This window comes from Pollicipes pollicipes, unplaced genomic scaffold, assembly GCF_011947565.3.
Source record: "Pollicipes pollicipes isolate AB1234 unplaced genomic scaffold, Ppol_2.1 Scaffold_4295;HRSCAF=5057_pilon_pilon_pilon, whole genome shotgun sequence".
NCBI classification, from domain to species: domain Eukaryota; kingdom Metazoa; phylum Arthropoda; class Thecostraca; order Pollicipedomorpha; family Pollicipedidae; genus Pollicipes; species Pollicipes pollicipes.
Window position 1 is genome coordinate 39,320,894 of NW_023596461.1, and position 17,019 is coordinate 39,337,912.

Here is a 17,019-nt window from a genome sequence, read left to right on the forward strand (position 1 = left end):
GAGGGGTACCTCAGCTGGCCTCGGACGGCTGTCGGCCCGTCCGCCGCCCTGATCTCGGCTGTCCGCAGGCGATGCACAGCCTGGAGCTGCTGTCGCGCATCCTCAAGCGATCCACTCGGAGCTAATCCAGCCGCACAAGGGGCGCTGGCCGACATGGTGCCGCCCAAGAAGCACCTGGTCAGGCAGCAGCCGGCCAACGCCCAGATCGGCATCATGGATGGCAAACACGTTCTGCTACTCCCTGCAGCCGCGCCTTTTCACCATCGGTAGGCGTATAGGAGCCGTTAGCGAAACTGTTCTGTTTGTCTGGTGTTGCATGGTATGTGAAGGCGTTGTGTGGTGTGATTCTGCAAGGGGAGGATTGGCCGGACGGTCTGACGAACGGGACTGCGTCCGGTTACTGTCGGCCCTAAATTCCATTCTGGCATGCCATTTACACGCTATTCAGGAAAGGTATTTGTAAACGGCCCGCCGGCGGAGGCAGAGCTCGCTGTTGAAGCAATCAGAATGTATGGTAAGGGAAGAATCGCGCCAGGAGTTTCACGCCAGGTGACAAGGGCGGAGGAATTAGACCCGACGCACGCTACGGATTCCCCGTTTTCTATTACGAAACGGGGCACTGCTGTTTTCTTCCGAAGGGAATATCATCTACGTAGTGTTCGACTGGACAGGGGTCCTGTGACCGAATTCTAGCGTTACGACCGGCGTCGCCGGAATGTTGAGGTAAAATCCCCACGGTCCAGTCGTAAGCCAGTGATTCCTCGGTGGGATTTGCCTTCGGACAGCCGATGATTGCGTGGCCATGCATGGAGGGGGGGGGGGAGCTTAGAGCAGACGTTCCGTGAGTGGGCTTGGTGTGTGTGGCGTTCGGTTCCCTCGTCGCACATTCACTCCGCTAGCTTCTCAGACTTGTGCCATATATTGAGCGCAGGTCTCGCGGTGCACTACGCCCTGAAGTTTTGCGCTTCATGACGTGTCGTGTTGGTTGACGAAGGCGTGCTCTGGCGTCGTGGACTGGTATTTGGCGGCATGCTTCTTCGGTGGGGGCGTGCGATGGGGGAGCTGTTGTCCCGCGTCTATCCCGAGCTGACGCCGCCAGCCAACCGTGCGTGAGCGGCGGCGGTGGGAGAGCTGTTATCCCGCGTCTGTCTTGAGCTGGCGCTGTCGGCCGACTGCGCGTGGGCGGCGGCGGTAGGAGAGCTGTTGTCCCGCGTCTGTCTTGAGCTGGCGCTGTCGGCCGACTGCGCGTGAGCGACTGCGGGCGGTGGGAGAGAGCTGTTGTCCCGCGTCTGTCCCGAGCTGACGCTGTCGGCCGACTGCGCGTGAGCGGCGGCGTTGAGAGAGCTGTTGTCCCGCGTCTGTCTTGAGCTGACCTGATCTGATGTGATCTGCTCTGATCTGTCCTGAGCTGACGCCGTCGACCGACCGTGCGTGAGCGGCGTGTCCCTGCGTCGGCAGACCTGACGGTGAGCGAACACAAGGTGTTCTTCAGCGAGCTGTTCTCGCTCTGCGAGGCGGACGACAGCAGCCTGTTGAAGCTGCCCTGCTACAAGTCCATCAACCTGACGTCCATCCGCCAGTCGGCTCTCCGCTGCCTGGCGGAGTGCTACTACATCCCCAACTACCGCGACAAGATCTTCTCCGTCCTCTACAACCGGGCGCTCAACTCCAGCAGCGCCGAGCTGCAGGAGTGTGGCTTCCAGTGCATGAAGAAGCTGATTGCCGGCGCGCAGCCGGACATGGAGGTGGTGAGTCCCGCCGGCGGCCCCGGCTCTGACCCGCTCTGCCAGCAGCCTCCAGGCTCGGAGGACAGCTAACCCGCAATGCACCCTTGTTACAGGACATTTTGACGCTCTCGATAACGTTAAATGGCTGGAGAAACGGCAGTGTTGTGCTGGATTACAGGTCGCCAAGGGGTACATAACAGGCGACGAGCTGCTCTGTCTGGTCTGGTTTCGTTGTGGACACAGCGTTTAGCCGTTGCGTCTGTCCTCTGACCCGTTCGTGGCATCTGTCCGGCAGGTGCACAAGGAGATGCGTCCGCTGCTGCTGCTGCTCGGCGACCACCGCTCGCTGACGCTGAACGTGGTGCCCCGGCTCAACTACCTGACGCGTCTCTTCCCCAACACGTTCAAGGAGAAGCTCTGCGAGCAGCTGGTGCAGCACCTGCGCAAGTGGATGGAGGCGGCCATTCAGAGCGCCTCTGCGGGCGCGCCTGCTGCCGGCGGCGCCGCCGGCGACGCCGACAAGGAGAAGGCGGCCAACCTACGCACGGCGCCCACTGCCACGCAGGAGTACCAGATCTGCACGGCCATCCTGGCCATCTTCCCGCAGATCCCAGCCGCCTCCAGCCGGTACGTTGGTCGCCGGTCGGGAGGAGGTGGGAGGTGGTGCGAGGGACGCCGGCCAGAGATGCGGAGTTGAGGGCGGGCGGCAGCCTGGTATGGTGGAGGGTGGAGGGCTGGGGTGCCCTCCAGGGATGCAGACGCCCGCGTTAAGGAACGTCACCTATGTTTCGCAGCGGGGCATACGTGGGGCTGCCTTTGCACCACAGCGGCTTGGGACGTGGGTGGGTGCCTCCAGGGCTTCATGATGAATCGTGGATGACCGACTGCCGTGGTGTAGCATGGGCGTTGGGTGGCAGTCTCCATTAGTCCAGAGTGCAGAGGTAGCGGCGGCCTTTCTGCAGCCTAGGATGGAGAGTGGCAGTGGGCTTTAGGGGTGTGGGTGGAAGGCAGCTTCCAGAGGTGTAGGGCGGAGGGCTGGTGACAGTACTCAGGGCTCTGGGATGGAAGGCGGAGGGCAGCGTCACAGATGCGGGGTTGGGAACGGATTATGAGTTTTCTCCGTACGTTGATCTTCGTTGAACAGGCATTTTCCTCGGCGTGTGTTGTCAATGATCGTTCAGCTGCTGACGCCGTGCTTTCATTATCACCTGGCACTGTGTGGCACCGGAACTGGAATGGAATGGAATGGTCTGGGCCACTCTCACCTGTCATTCAGAATGACGCCATCCGTCCGTGCCGCGGGCGTGGTGCCACAGTCGGGACCCGCTTGCAGCCTGAGTAGTGGGTCCCCTGGCTTATGAGCCGAGTGCCGGCCGGGACGCCGCGTGCGCGGCCGCCGCCGGACGTACCGCGCCGCGCGCGCACGGCGGCGGCGGCGGCCGGGCGGGCGCGGTCTGACCCGAACGTATCGCGCCGTGCGCACGGCGGCGGCGGCCGGGCGGGCGCGGTCTGACCCGAACGTATCGCGCCGTGCGCGCACGGCGGTGGCGGCTGGGCGGGGCGCGGTCTGACCCGAACGTATCGCGCCGTGCGCGCGCGGCGGTGGCGGCCGGGCGGCGCGGTCTGACCCGGACCCGGCCCGTCGCGTTGGCAGGTTTGTGGAGCTGCTGATCCATCTGGTGCTGACCACCGAGTCCCAGCTCTGCGTGGATGCAGGCTCCACCATGCGCACGCCGCTGCTGCAGTTCCTGGCGCGGTACCCGCAGGTAGGCGCAGGGGCTTAGTGGCACCTAGCCGTCGTCACAGACGCTCTCGCCAGCGATAGCAACCCACTCGCAGTGGTGAACAGAGCTCTGAAGTAAAACCCAGCGAGCGCACAGAGACCTGGCCACATGCCTTTGCCAGGGCCGTTCCGTATGTTTTGATTTGCCGCGTCAAATGTCTTGCTTTGCCGTGAGGAGGTTTAGATTTGCCATGTTTTGTCAGGGTCGTCGCGTGTATAAATGTCCTCCCCCACTCGAGACCTGCATAGTGTGCATGTTGGGACATCCCGTATGAGCCATTGCTGGCCGGCGGTGCCGCCACCAGCGCCGCCCCGCCAGCACAGGGTCGTGACCTGAGCTGGTCAGCGCGGCGGCGGGCGGCCTGTGCCGCACCAGCGTGCCCCGCCAGCACAGGGTCGCGACCTGAGCTGGTCAGCGTCGCGGTGGCCGGCCTGTGCCGCCACCGTCGCCGTCCCACCAGCACAGGGTCGCGACCTGAGCTGGTCAGCGTCGCGGTGGCCGGCCGGCGCAACCGGCGACTGTCAACAGGACTGCTGGCATCTCTTTCCAGACATACAAGCAGCCTCCGAACTCCACTATTGCTCCCACTTGCGGTTGAAATGTCGCATGTCTTCATGTTTCTTTTTTGGGGTTTAGCATTCAGTAGGAAGCTAAATTTGCAATGCGGTCATACATGAACTTAAGCTTAGTTCTCACTGTTGTTGTTTTCTAGATGCACGGGGCGATTGCAAGCAGCGATACTATTCAAACGGTAAATTTCGCCTGGCTTGAAGGAAAACCACATGCTATCTGTTTGGTTCACTGGTATGGCACGTGCCCTCAACAGGGTATTGAGTAATGGAGCCATGTCATGTAGTATGGTTTCCAGTTGATGGACGACACCCAGGTTTTGCCAGCCATCTTGGCGCTTACGTACACGGTGTAGTAGGTGGCGGTGCTACTTTGAGGTCATTGTTCCTCGGTCGTGTCTTCCCAGGAGACGATCGACTACCTGATGACGGAGACGGTGTTGAAGGAGCAGCAGAACAGCCGCTTCCTGAAGTACCTGATCAACCACGAGGACGGCCAGTGCTTCAGGGAGATGGTGCAGAGCTCGGTCGACAAGCTTACCAACATGGTGTCCGGTGAGTGGAAAGACCGTCAGCAGAGGGCGGCCAAGTGCGTGCTGCACTCTGGCATTTTAGTGGAATTAGACTCGTTAGACTTAGGCTTTATTAATTAGACTCGTGGAATAGCGCATTGATGCTTTTTAATGAATGAGGCTCATTATGAAAGGACTAGCGACGGAAAAATATTCGTCACGGACAAGGGCGCTTTGAAAGGGTTGATAACTGCAAAGGTTAGTTGCCATGAACGGTTATGGATGGATTTCATAGCTTATGAGCTTGGTATGTAAAAGACTGGCAATGAAAAAAGTGCAAGTGCAAGGGGTTAGTGCGGGAAATTGGAAAAAGCTCGCGAGCAAGGTTTTGTTTAAAAGCGTTGTATTGACAGGAACCTACCCGCAATGGAATAGGTCCGAAGTGGGTGAGGTTCGTTAGGATGCAGGGTTGTATGGGGCGTGGATGGTGTCCGAAGTTTCGCGCGCAGGGCTTTCGCAATACAAGGGCTGGCAAAATCAAAATGTAGTTGAAACCTTAGGAATTTACGCACCTTTGCCGACATATATGTGTGCCCAATGCGGGTTCCGTGAGGGAAAGGGTTTCCACGTCAACAACGTTATTGGTGAAATCCTATTCCTGTGCGAGTGTTGACCTAGAATTATGTGGCACTGGCTTGGCCCCATCTCAGCTTGTGCCACTGGCGTGAGCACCTGATTGGACCGGCGCCACTCCTCCCCATGCGCGCGCACGCCGCCGCGTGTTTGTGTGTGACCTGTCCCATCACCCGCCGGCCAGCCGCTGCGTGTTTCGTCTGACGGCGGCCCTCTGTTGTGCAGGCGCCGTGTCGGTGCAGGGCGAGAAGGACAAAGCCGAGCTGCAGTTCCAGGCCGTGCACATCTGCTACCTGCTGACCAAGCACGACGACCAGTGGCTGGCCGGCCAGTCGCACCTGGTGCAGGCCCACAAACTGGTGAGCCTCAGTGGGCCGGCCGTCAGTCGCCGCCGCCGCCGCCGCCGCCGCCGCCGCCGCCGCCGCCGCGCTCCGTCGCGCGCTGGTGTGGACAAGTGTGGACCTGTCGCCCGAGTGTGGACAAGTGTGGACCTGTCGCCCGAGTGCGAACAAGTGTGGACCTGTCGCCCGAGTGTGGACGAGTGCGGACCTGTCGCCCGAGTGTGGTTAAGTGTGGACCTGTCGCCCGAGTGTGGACGAGTGTAGACTAGTGTGGACCGTGCCCCTCGCCGGCGCCGCAGCTGGCGGGTCTGACGCGGCGGCGGCCGTTGCAGGTGTGGTGCAGTGACGCGTATCACGAGCAGCACCAGCGCGGCGAGCGCACCGAGTCCGGCCACTGGCAGCAGCCGCGCCTGCTGGCCCGCACGCTGCTGCGCTACTTCATCCACCACCCCGACAACGTGCACCTGCTGCTGCAGCTGGTGCGCGCGCTCACCTCCAGGTGAGGCGGCGTGCCGAACACGTCACAAGCAACAGGTCCCGTGATTCATGGCTGGCTGGCGGTGTGTTAATCTAATGACGATGCATTAGCATTGCTGAGACGCCGTCACTGGCGCCACTAACGACGATGCCTACCAACGCCAGCAGCATTGATCTTTGCACAGTGAAACCAATGGGACCGGTTGTCTCCGCCGTAGAGGTCGTGATGCTCTGTCGCTTCTGGCCTTACCAGTCACATTTATCGTCCAATAATGCTAATCCTACATTTCTTCCTTTGGCTGGACATGGACACCCAGCGTTTTGTCAGATGCGTGGAGCGCATTGCACATTCCCGACTAGTGAAATATATTGCAGGTACATCGTAGATTTCCAGTTCATCAAGGACTTTCTGGAGAACACGGTGGCGCAGTCGTACACGGTGGTGTGGAAGCGAGACGCCTTCTTCAAGTTTGTGGAGCTGTACCAGGATCCCAACATCAGCCAGCAGCTCAAGGCCAAGGTAGACTCCGCCACCGCTCCGCCGTGTAGCCCTGGTTGGCGCCTCTGGGGAAGGCAGTGGCACACTGCTGATGCTGTTCACGTACGGCCTGATACAGTTACGCGATGACATTGGGTCAAGTTTCGAGTAGTTTAACGTGCGTTGTGCGGATGTTTTGTGAACAAACTAAGACAGGTATGGCGCCTTCACGATGCGCGCCAATCCGCCCAGCTAGTGGTGGATGGTTGATCCTGCCTCCGGTCATGATGTTGGACATTATTCTGATCCGGTGTCTGCGAGCCTGCATGGACGCTCGGTACCAGCTGTAGCAGCGCAGCTGTACGAGGCGCGCAGCGGCGGCCGCCGGCCGGGGGCTGGACGTTGACCGGCGGCTGGGTGGGCGTCAGGTGCTGCAGTACATCATCATCCCGTGCTTCGCCGTGTCGTTCGACCGCGGCGAGGTGGACCAGCTGATCGGCTCCCCGCCGTCCCCCGAGGACGACTCGGCCACCAACATCGTCAGCGTGTTCATCCGCTCGTTCATCGACACCGAGCGGCCGATGCAGATCAGCGACGGGGTGCGCATCCTGCTGCTGCAGCTCTCCTGCCTGCTCATCGAGCACGCCTCCCCGCACATCCACGACGTGGCCAACAAACGCCAGGTGGGTTGGGGACGCTGGGCCAGCCAGCCGACCGGGCGGCGCCGCGTCCCACACGCCGTCGGACGGGTGGGCGCGCGAGAGCCAGACTCTTCACCTGAGAGGCTCCGTGTGGCCAGGCGCCTGCGGCTGGAGCGCGCCGGTGAACGCGTGGTTTGCATCTTTGTTTCCCGTAGTCGAGCGCGCATCCCTGAACTTATCTAACAACTGGGTGTCATGTCAGTCGCTGTGTACTCTCGAGTGGAATTGGCGTGCTGGCGTTCACGTCTTAGGCCACGCCGCTGAGGCGTGGCCGGCTGCTGTCGCATGTCTCACCAGTTCGCCGCTGACGGCGGTTTACGAGGGGCTGACACCCGCGGGCCGTTGCCAGGGCAACAAGCTGCGTCGCCTGATGACGTTCGCCTGGCCGTGCCTGATGAGCAAGAACTGCGTGGACCCCACCACCAAGTACCACGGCCACCTCCTGCTCTCGCACATCATCGCCAAGTTCGCCATCCACAAGCGCATCGTGCTGCAGGTAGGTCACGCCGGCCTACGCGACAGGCGCCGCTCCAGCACGGCCGTCGGACGGAGGGCGCGACCTTGGGGTGGCGTGGAGACCTCGTCACGTTTGATGCTGAGGCGGTGTGGTCCGCGGAAGTCGGCCGTGGTGTGTGACGGTGCCGTGCGCTCTGCTGCGCAGGTGTTCCACAGCCTGCTGAAGGCGCACGCGATGGAGGCGCGCCCGGTGGTGCGGCAGGCGCTGGACATCCTGACGCCGGCCATGCCCGTGCGCATGGAGGACGGCAACACCATGCTCACTCACTGGACCAAGAAGATCATCGTGGAGGAGGGGCACCACTCGCTCACCCAGCTGGTTCACATGCTGCAGCTCCTCGTCAGGCACAACAAGGTGCGGCAGCCGGGCGCCAGCGCCCGGAGACACATCCAGCCGCTCCAGCCGGCGTGCGCGACAACTTCCGGCGTCTTAGATCTAATTTTCGTTGGCATGACGTATCCTGAGATGTTGCCTGTTTGGTCTGCGTGGCGGCTGGGGAGACACGATCACTTGCTGCTGAGGTGGCAGCATCGCAGCAGGTGTCCCGCAGGGAGAGATCTCTGTGGTCGAATCTTAGAGTGTGCAACCAACACCCACCCCCGCGTGAGATGCTCGACGAGCAGCTCAGACGGTGACGTCATGGCGTCATCTGCAAAAAAAAATTGCAAAGAAAACGTGAAATTTCTTTAGCGTGTGTGTATGTTGCCATGAGCTTGGCGATGCTGCTGCTCCTGGATACATTGGCCGAGCCACGTTGAGCTACCAACTCGCACAGGCATGCGCTCACGTCACTCACGCCCGCATGCCCACGATCGGCACTTACCTGAGACATCTTGGTGACCCGCACTACACTGCGGCGGCCATCCGTCATGCTTTGCCGCCTGCGCCACCTGGCTGGGCACTGCTAGTGCGTGTGGTGAGCCCGGTGTGCTGGCAGGTGTATTACCCGGTGCGGCACCAGCTGCTGGTGCACATGGTGAGCTCGGTGCAGCGGCTGGCGTTCAGCACCACCGGCACGCCCGAGCACAAGAAGCTGGCGGTCGACCTGGCCGAGGTCATCGTGCGCTGGGAGATCGTCCGCCGCCAGGACGAGGTCAGTCCGGCCCCGCTCGTCACGGCACGGGTCAGAGGTCGGCCAGGGGCTGTCGGCCGCGTCAGAGGTGGCGCCAGTGGTGTGCGGATCCGGGACCGCCGTGTGATCATTTGTCCCGCCGCGGCTGGAGCGGCAGTCGGCCTGGTTGTCGTGCTAGAGGTATTAATCAGAGATCGGCGTAGCCGCCGGTCGCGGCAGCTCAGTGGCTCCACTTGTCGGGTGAAGGGCGGCGTCAGAGATCGGTGGGGGCTCACTTCTCTTGTTCGGGGTGGTTTCATTTCACTACGGCCGGCCGTCGTGTGGTAGGTGGTATCAGTGGTATATTAGAGGTGTGCAGGGGTACCGTATGCTTTGGTTGCTTTCAGAGAAAATCACGAGACCGCTCCCCGTGGGTGCAGAGCCACGCCGGCCTTGCATCATGTGACCAGATATCCTCAAATAATCACCCCACTCACCAAACTCTCATCGCATTCCAGCGCCAGCCAATTCAACTCGGTCAGCGCTGCTCCTAACGCCATTCTCTTCTCCCCCTTCCTTCATCCGTCGCGCCCGCAGCGACCCGCTCGCTCGCCGCAGCTGCACCACTTAGGACAGCTGGCGTAGGCGTCACGCCGTGATCAGGAAACCCTCAGGGTCCCAAACTAGCACGACTAATCTATCTATTTTTCTATGTATCTTCTTGTATGTATGTATGTATCTATTTGTTTATCTATTTGTACTAACTACCATTATACATGAAGTCGTGCGACATCACAGTCCCAATCAGCGCCGCATGCGGTGGGGCGATCAGTCAGCTGACTCCGCGTGCACGTGACAGTCGTCCGTGTCGGATTCCGAGCGCGAGCGCGAGGAACAAGTTATGCGTATATATATATATATATATATATATATATATATATATATAGATATAGATATATATATATATATATATATATATATATATATATGTATAAGCGATTTCCCTAGTCGTAGTCATTTCCCTAGTCATATTTCACATCTCTGTCGCGCCGCGCCGCGCCGCGCACAGGAGCCGCTTGTATGCACTAACTAAGCTCACCGCGGCGGCCGTCAGGAGTCGCTGTCGAAGGGAGCGCTTCTCAAGCCCGGCATCACGAAGGAGTCGCTGAGACGCATCGAGAAGACTCACGCCGAGACGCTGATCAACTTCCTGCTGAAGCTGGCGTGTCAGGTGTGTGGCCGCTCAGCTGTCTGCTGCTGTCTTGGTGTTGGTGTGCTCAGCTCAGTAAGGGACAGTGCGGCAGCTGTTCGAGTTGATGGTAGCGGCCGCCGCGGCGGCTGACGCGAGCGGCCATTGACTATCGCTTAATAAGGTTTCGAATCGGAACCGCGGTGTAGTTCCAGCCGGGACCACGTGGTCTGGGTGGCCGCACAGAACCGTGCTGATGGCTTCGGTTGCGGTCATGGCGGGCTAACCGAGACATCACCACCCTCCGGTGCGCACCGCCACCGAATCGTCCGTGCAGTGACGCTCTCGTTACCCCGTTGCTGTCCTCCGTCACGTGACACTGTGACGTCAGGTCAACGAGCTGTCGACGACGCCGGGCGCGCCGGGCGAGCAGCTGTCGCGCCGCTGTGTGCAGCTGCTGAAACTGGCCATGCGGCCGGGGGTGCTGCCGCACGGCGACCTGCGCATCGTCTGGGTCGACAAGCTGCTGCTGTCAGTCGGTGCGTCCGCGCTGCGGCCCGGCCGGCGGCGACGCGCCCCGGCCGACCGCTCGCTGTCGCGCCCACGCCGGTCACGTGGTGCGGCGCCGCTCGCTCGCCTGGCCGGCGAGGCCGGTCACGTGGTACGGCGCCGCTCGCTCGCTGTCGCGCCCACGTCGGTCACGTGGTGCGGCGCCGCTCGCTCGCTGTCGCGCCCACGTCGGTCACGTGGCAGACCTCAGGCGGTGCCCGGCGCAGTCGCAATCATGCGACTGTGGTACATGGTTCCGTTGCCTTACAGTCGCAATTTGTGTGATGGAACAAAGCCCGGAAACACGTCGATGGAAGCGCATCCACCAGCCTCGAACTACTGCTTCTGTGCCCTTGTGTTTGCACACCGGGAAAAAATACCCGAATGGCTCACAAGTAGGAGACGTCATACAAAAAGTTGACTGTATAAAATGGGATACGCTGTATCGTTCACCATATGCACAGTTCCTAGTCTATAGAAAGTTTTTACACGTAGTCAGTTGACCTGTATGGTGGCATACCCTCGTTTGGCGTGTTATGCGTACGATTGACGCTGAACCCGTGGCGGGCTGCCGGCCATCCTCAGAATCGCCGCAGCCAAACTACAGCAACATCTGCACTGCCCTGGACCTGCTGGCTTACCTGCTGACGATGCTGAAGCGGGACCAGATCCTGGCCAACTTCAAGCACCTGCAGCGGGGCCTGGCCGCGTGCATGGCCTCCCAAAACCAGAAGGTGTGCTGCTGGGCTACGCATCGCCGCCCAGTGTTTGGTTTTGGGTAACCTGCAACATGCTGCAAAGCACGCACGAACCCTTTCGTTTGGGTTTGTGTTCGGGTATGTGAAAACTGAACGTCACTGGAAGCTACTGGCAGGTACAGGAAGCTACTGGAAGCATCACTGGCAGAGTTCCATCCCAATGCTTGCCGCTTCTCGATGTATAAGATAAGTTGCAACGCAACGTTGTTCCAATTTGTGGTTAGCTGCAGGTTGATGCTGTGATACTGACACAGTGCGACGTGTGGCGTAAACAAGAGAAGGGCGACATGGTACAAATATGAAGTGAACGTTCGTCGGCGTACACAGGTGGTGAGGGCCGTCCACCTGCTGCTGACCAAGCTGATGAACATGTTCCCGACGGAGCCCACCGGCTCCTCCGTGGCCTCAAAGTACGACGAGCTCGAGTCGCTGTACAACCACGTCAGCAAGGCGAGTGTGGAGGCGGCGGCGGGCGCGGGAGCTCGAGCCGGCGCGCTCGCCGCCGTCCGCTGCCTGTCACTGGCCGCCGGCGCTGGGCGTACGGGCCGCCAAGTACGGCTTACGTGGCGTGACGCTGGTCTGATGTACTTCTTCGGGCGGGTGTGGAAGGGGTCCTCTGGGGGCGCCGTGTCTGGGCTGCTCACGTGAGTCACTTTTTATGGCACGTGCTCTGATGTGATTCTCGCCAATGGCTCTTCGTGTTGGAGAACGCGGTGACGCACCATTCCATCCAAAGCGAAGCCTGGCCGCCAGCGTATGGGGATCGGCTCGCCGTATGCCGTCCGAGTCCCTCTGATCTGTGTAATAGCTGGTGCTGGTGGACGGTGCCGTCTGCTGCCAGGGGTGCTGGCTGATCGTCAGTGGCTTGTTGGCTTTCCAGTGCAGCTGAAGTGCGGTTTAATGGAATGTTGGGCGTCTGGCGTGTCGCCGGCAGGTTGTGTTCGAGGGTCTGGTGGCTTTCGAGAAGAACACGTCCGCCACGCCGTCCAGCTTGTACGGCACCCTCATGGTGCTAAAGGCGGCCGGCCACAGCAACCCCTGCTACGTGGACCGGCTCATCAGCAGCTTTATGCGCGTGCTGCAGCGCATGGCACGTGACCACTTGACGCCCGGCGGCGAGTCCACCCCGGGTAGGTGGACAGTGCGGCGGCTGGGGGGGGGGGGGGGGGGGGAGCGGGCACGAGTCCGCACCGGGCAGGTGGACGGCGCGGCAGCTGGCAGCGCGGGGGGGGGGGAGGAGGAGGGGGAGGGAGTCCGCGCCGGGTAGGCGAACAGTGCGGCGGCGCAGCTGTAGGCATGCCTTGTTTTGTGGGTGGGGTAATCCGGGTAAGAGTGCGGCCCTTTGCGCAAACCTGCTCAAAGGGGCCTAGCGCCGCCTTTTTGGCTGAAATGGACGACCATTACTCATTGCGTACCGATCCTTGTGCAGGGCCTCCACTGTGGGCCGCCCAACGCTGCCGTACATTAGAAATGTGTTAGGATAATCACCGAATTTTGGGCTGTCAGAAACCGGTGTCAGGCTTTTAGCATTTTGCCGCATTTGGGAACTTGGCCCAAATGATCTTCACTTGTCAAAAGTCTTACGGCATGTGTCCGAAACACTTGTAAAGTCCCCCGCCCCCCCCCCCCCCCCCGTCTCACGCTCAGCGACCGGACTAATTTGGCCGTCGAGTACAACACCGTTTACCTTCGTTGTGATGTGAGTTTGTGAAGGTTTATGAGGCCGAAAAATCCGTTGTTGCAAAAAAATTAACTTATTACGATTCCTTCGGGCGTGTGCGGCACCAGAATGGGTGAAAACGGCACACTTCACAGCAATCCTCGTGTATGAGGCTGATCTGTTCGTTTTGTTTTATTTTGGGTGTGTTGTGATCAGATAATATGCATGTAGTGGAATCATTCAGTTTTACTGCATTGTCCATGGCCAGTATCAAGACGTCACGGGGGGAGGGGAGGGGAGCCTGAGAAGTCATTCCCCACCTAGTATTCGGATCTCAGCCTACCAAACGCAGCTCATGCGTCAGGTGCATGTGACACGCACCAGGCTCGCGAGGAGCAGGGCTGTAGAGCAGAGTACACGAAATCAAGTAAAATCTACGGCGCGATGTCGGATATTGGGCCATGGGCACAGTGACCTGTCCCGCGTGACGTGTCACGACGTGTGTGGACTGGGCCGACGAGTCAGTCTCAGGCGTCGTGTCCGTCGGCGCAGTGGCCGTCGACCTCCTGATCCTGGCGCTGGACCTGGTCAAGAACCGTGTGGGCGTCATGGGACTGGATATGCGCAAGTCCTTCATCGGCGCCATTCTGGTCAATCTGATCGACAAGACGTCCGAGGTCAAGGTTCTGAAGGCCATCACAAAGGTAAAACCTCTCTTTTTCAACAGTTCAACGACAAATGATTTACTCCTACAAGGCACGCTATAAGGGATGAATGCTTAATTACATTGTTAAGCAGTCCTTAACTTAGGCTCACGTGTATTGCCAGGTATAAGCTATGTTTCTGCCCGTTAAGAGAGGAGAGTACGTGCAACGCTGGATCTCGCTGATCGGTACTTTCCGTCGATTGTCATTCAGCTGCGACAGTCATAATCCGCGCAGCGTATCTCCTTATGCGTCTTGGTGGCGCTTAACCGGCGGCAGCAGCCGGTGTGAAATGGCCGGGTGAAATGAGCGACTCTAACAGTCAGGGATGCTGATAAGTGAAGCAGTCTTCGGCCACAACAGGTTCGAGAAGCTCGGGCTCTGATCCCGTATGCTGCGCGCAGCATCCCCATGTGGCCACGTTCACGCAGAGTCAGCTTATAGGGTTTCTTGGTGCATTCAGTGCATGCATCATTCATTCATAATGCGTTATCGCTGTTCTGTTTCTGGTGACCATACTGGCAACGTCTACCCTGCGGTGTAGATGGTGGACGAGTGGGTGAAGAACAAGTCGCCGATCGCCATCAACCAGGGACCTTCACTGCGCGAGAAGTCGATCCTGCTGGTTAAGCTGATGCACTGCATCGAGAAACGTTTCACCGATGACCCGGAGGTGCAGGCCCAGTTCTTGGAGCTGGTCAACTACATTTATCGGTAAGCGGCAGTGGGCTGCTGGATACAGGGGATCAGGGATCCACGGAGGATGTGGGACGTACCGAAATACACGGAATCAGGGACGCACATGGGACCAGAGGCGTACAGGGTATCAGGGACCCACAGAGGATGCGGGACGTACCGAGATACACGGAATTAGGGACGCACAGAGGATCAAGGACGTACGGGGGATCAGGGACCCATAAAGGATGTAGGACGTACCGAGATACACGGAATCAGGGACGCACTCGGGTCAGGGACGTACAGGGGTCAGGGACGTACGGGTAATCAGGGACGCACAGGGGATCAGGGACGTACAGGGGACCAGGGACCCACAGAAGATGTGAGACGTACCGAGATACACGGAATCAGGGACGTACAGGGGATCAGGGACGTGCAGGGGATCATGGGCGTGCGGGGTATCAGGGCCGTAGGGGGACGCCCTGGCCAGTCCTCCGAGCCGCTGCACCCCGGCCCGTGGCCAACTGCAGAGGGGCTGTCGCCGCGGCCAGGGACCGCAGTCGGGGGTGTTCCCGGGGGCGAGATAACTGTTCGCACTCCGTGAGCCCCGGCTACACCGTGCGCCGGCTGATGCACTGGGCTGCGCTTTTGCGTCCTGTTTTGCATTGCGATGCACGAACGCTGCATTATGATGTGTGTGTGGGCGGAGGGGAAGCGGGGTGTTGTCTACTGGCTCAGTGTCACACGAGCAGCGTGGTGCTGCGTGCTCAGCGTTAGTTCTGCTGATCCGCCTGCTGCGCCAATGCCGGCGTGCAAGCCGCTTGCTCTGGCTATCGAACTCGGTCAGTCGCAGGACAAACTGATCTTAAGTAAGGCGGACAGAGCAAGGCAGCGCGCGCAGGCCGTGTGACGCCACCCGCCGCGGTAGCTGACGGCCCTCTTCTGCCGCAGAGACGACGCTCTGAAGAGCACCGAGCTGACGGTGAAGCTGGAGCCGGCGTTCCTGTCCGGTCTGCGCTGCGCCCAGCCCCAGATCCGGTCCAAGTTCTTCGAGGTGGGTCAGCCGACAACCGCGGTCGGGTGGGCGCAGGAGTGGTCGCGCTCGCTCGCACCGCGGGACAGATCAAGGCCCTTAGAAAACCGTCCATGCTGTGTTCGTTGTCAGGGATATTGACAAGTCGGATTGTTGGCGGTCTCAAACATAAACCATACCGCAGCATAACTGCGCCTTTAAATTTCTAAAACTGCATTAGCAACTCCAGTATTGATGGCGCTTCTAGTACCTTGAAAGGAACAGACCGGACAGCGTCTTTTCGTATGGCAATGGCCAGACGGGTCGTTACTCAGAGCTGGCTACAATTCGTTCTTACAGCTCCAAACTGACTGGCCGTCCCGACTGTGCTGTCTCCGACGGCCGGCGTCCCTCGGTTTCCCCTACGCTGGCATGTCTTGATCGCCTGGTGTCGCCACAAACTCGTTGGTTCATGACGATTGGCTCCAGCCCTGACTGTCCCATCCCTGGCAGCCGGCGGCTGACGTCCCTGTCCCGTCCCTGAGGTCCAGTGTCGCCCAGCCCCTCTGCCTGACGATCATGGCGCCCTGTCCCTGGCTACCCCTAACGACCAGGGTGCCCCGTCCCTGACTGTCCCATCCCTGGCAGCCGGCGGCTGACGTCCCTGTCCCGTCCCTGAGGTCCAGTGTCGCCCAGCCCCTCTGCCTGACGATCATGGCGCCCTGTCCCTGGCTACCCCTAACGACCAGGGTGCCCCGTCCCTGACTGTCCCATCCCTGGCAGCCGGCGGCTGACGTCCCTGTCCCGTCCCTGAGGTCCAGTGTCGCCCAGCCCCTCTGCCTGACGATCATGGCGCCCTGTCCCTAGCTACCCCTAACGACCAGGGTGCCCCGTTCCTGGCTGCCCCTGACAGCCAGGGTGCCCCGTCCCTGGCTGCCCCGTCCCTGGCTGCCCCGTCCCTGGCTGCCCCGTCCCTGGCTGCCCCTGACTGTCGGGCCGTCCCTGACGGGCCGGACGTGCGCGGCAGGTGTTCGACACGAGCATGAAGCGCCGCCTGCACGAGCGGCTGCTGTACGTGGTGTGCAGCCAGAACTGGGAGCACATCGGACACCACTACTGGATCAAGCAGTGCCTGGACCTGCTGCTCGTCACAGCTAACCGTGAGTGGCCGCTGCGGCCCGGCGCCAGCTGACGCAGGAGAAACCTCAGCTGCATTTGCCGGTCCCTAGATAAGCTGGGCTATATTGTTTATTTACGGTCGCCTGTATTAAGGACTTGCCCATTGGCGGTTGTACTGAGCGTGCTGCAAGTCCTCACTTTGCAGTGTCCTCTAGATTTATCTCGTGGCAAAAATCGACGTGTCAAATAAACGTCTCGAGCGCGATGCGAATGGGCTCATATTGTAGTCACGGTTTAGCAGTTTGTTTCTTATGTTGCATGGTGTAGTAACTGCGAGGCGTTCCAAAGAATCCGTTGAAATTGGTACTGCTCGCTCCATCAGCACATTTCTGTTGATAAAGGTGTGGCTTGCCGTTTGGCGGATAGTTCGTACCAAGCAAGCATTTGTATTTGCTATGCTCTTAGCATCGTCATGTCTCGCAAAGTGAAGGCTTGTGGGTTTGTTGTTTCAGCATTTTTTCGAGCAAATCGGGACGATTTCGAGATATTACACGTTTTCCTTT

The 17,019-nt window shown here is 59.9% G+C and overlaps 1 protein-coding gene across 1 annotated transcript in view; it reads left to right on the top strand.

Annotated features, from left to right (window-relative positions):
- The window catches only part of Nipped-A (Transcription-associated protein Nipped-A), a 113,398-nt gene that overhangs the window by 72,950 nt on the left and 23,429 nt on the right, over window positions 1-17,019 (top strand). The window contains 22 exon segments of the mRNA XM_037220554.1: window positions 140-222; window positions 224-266; window positions 1,459-1,748; window positions 2,023-2,354; window positions 3,382-3,493; window positions 4,488-4,635; window positions 5,451-5,584; window positions 5,899-6,065; window positions 6,419-6,563; window positions 6,950-7,204; window positions 7,572-7,718; window positions 7,884-8,093; window positions 8,677-8,832; window positions 9,905-10,021; window positions 10,371-10,518; window positions 11,114-11,262; window positions 11,614-11,736; window positions 12,221-12,416; window positions 13,499-13,650; window positions 14,195-14,364; window positions 15,277-15,379; window positions 16,365-16,497. Of these exon segments, the coding sequence (XP_037076449.1) occupies window positions 140-222; window positions 224-266; window positions 1,459-1,748; window positions 2,023-2,354; window positions 3,382-3,493; window positions 4,488-4,635; window positions 5,451-5,584; window positions 5,899-6,065; window positions 6,419-6,563; window positions 6,950-7,204; window positions 7,572-7,718; window positions 7,884-8,093; window positions 8,677-8,832; window positions 9,905-10,021; window positions 10,371-10,518; window positions 11,114-11,262; window positions 11,614-11,736; window positions 12,221-12,416; window positions 13,499-13,650; window positions 14,195-14,364; window positions 15,277-15,379; window positions 16,365-16,497 (3,513 nt within the window).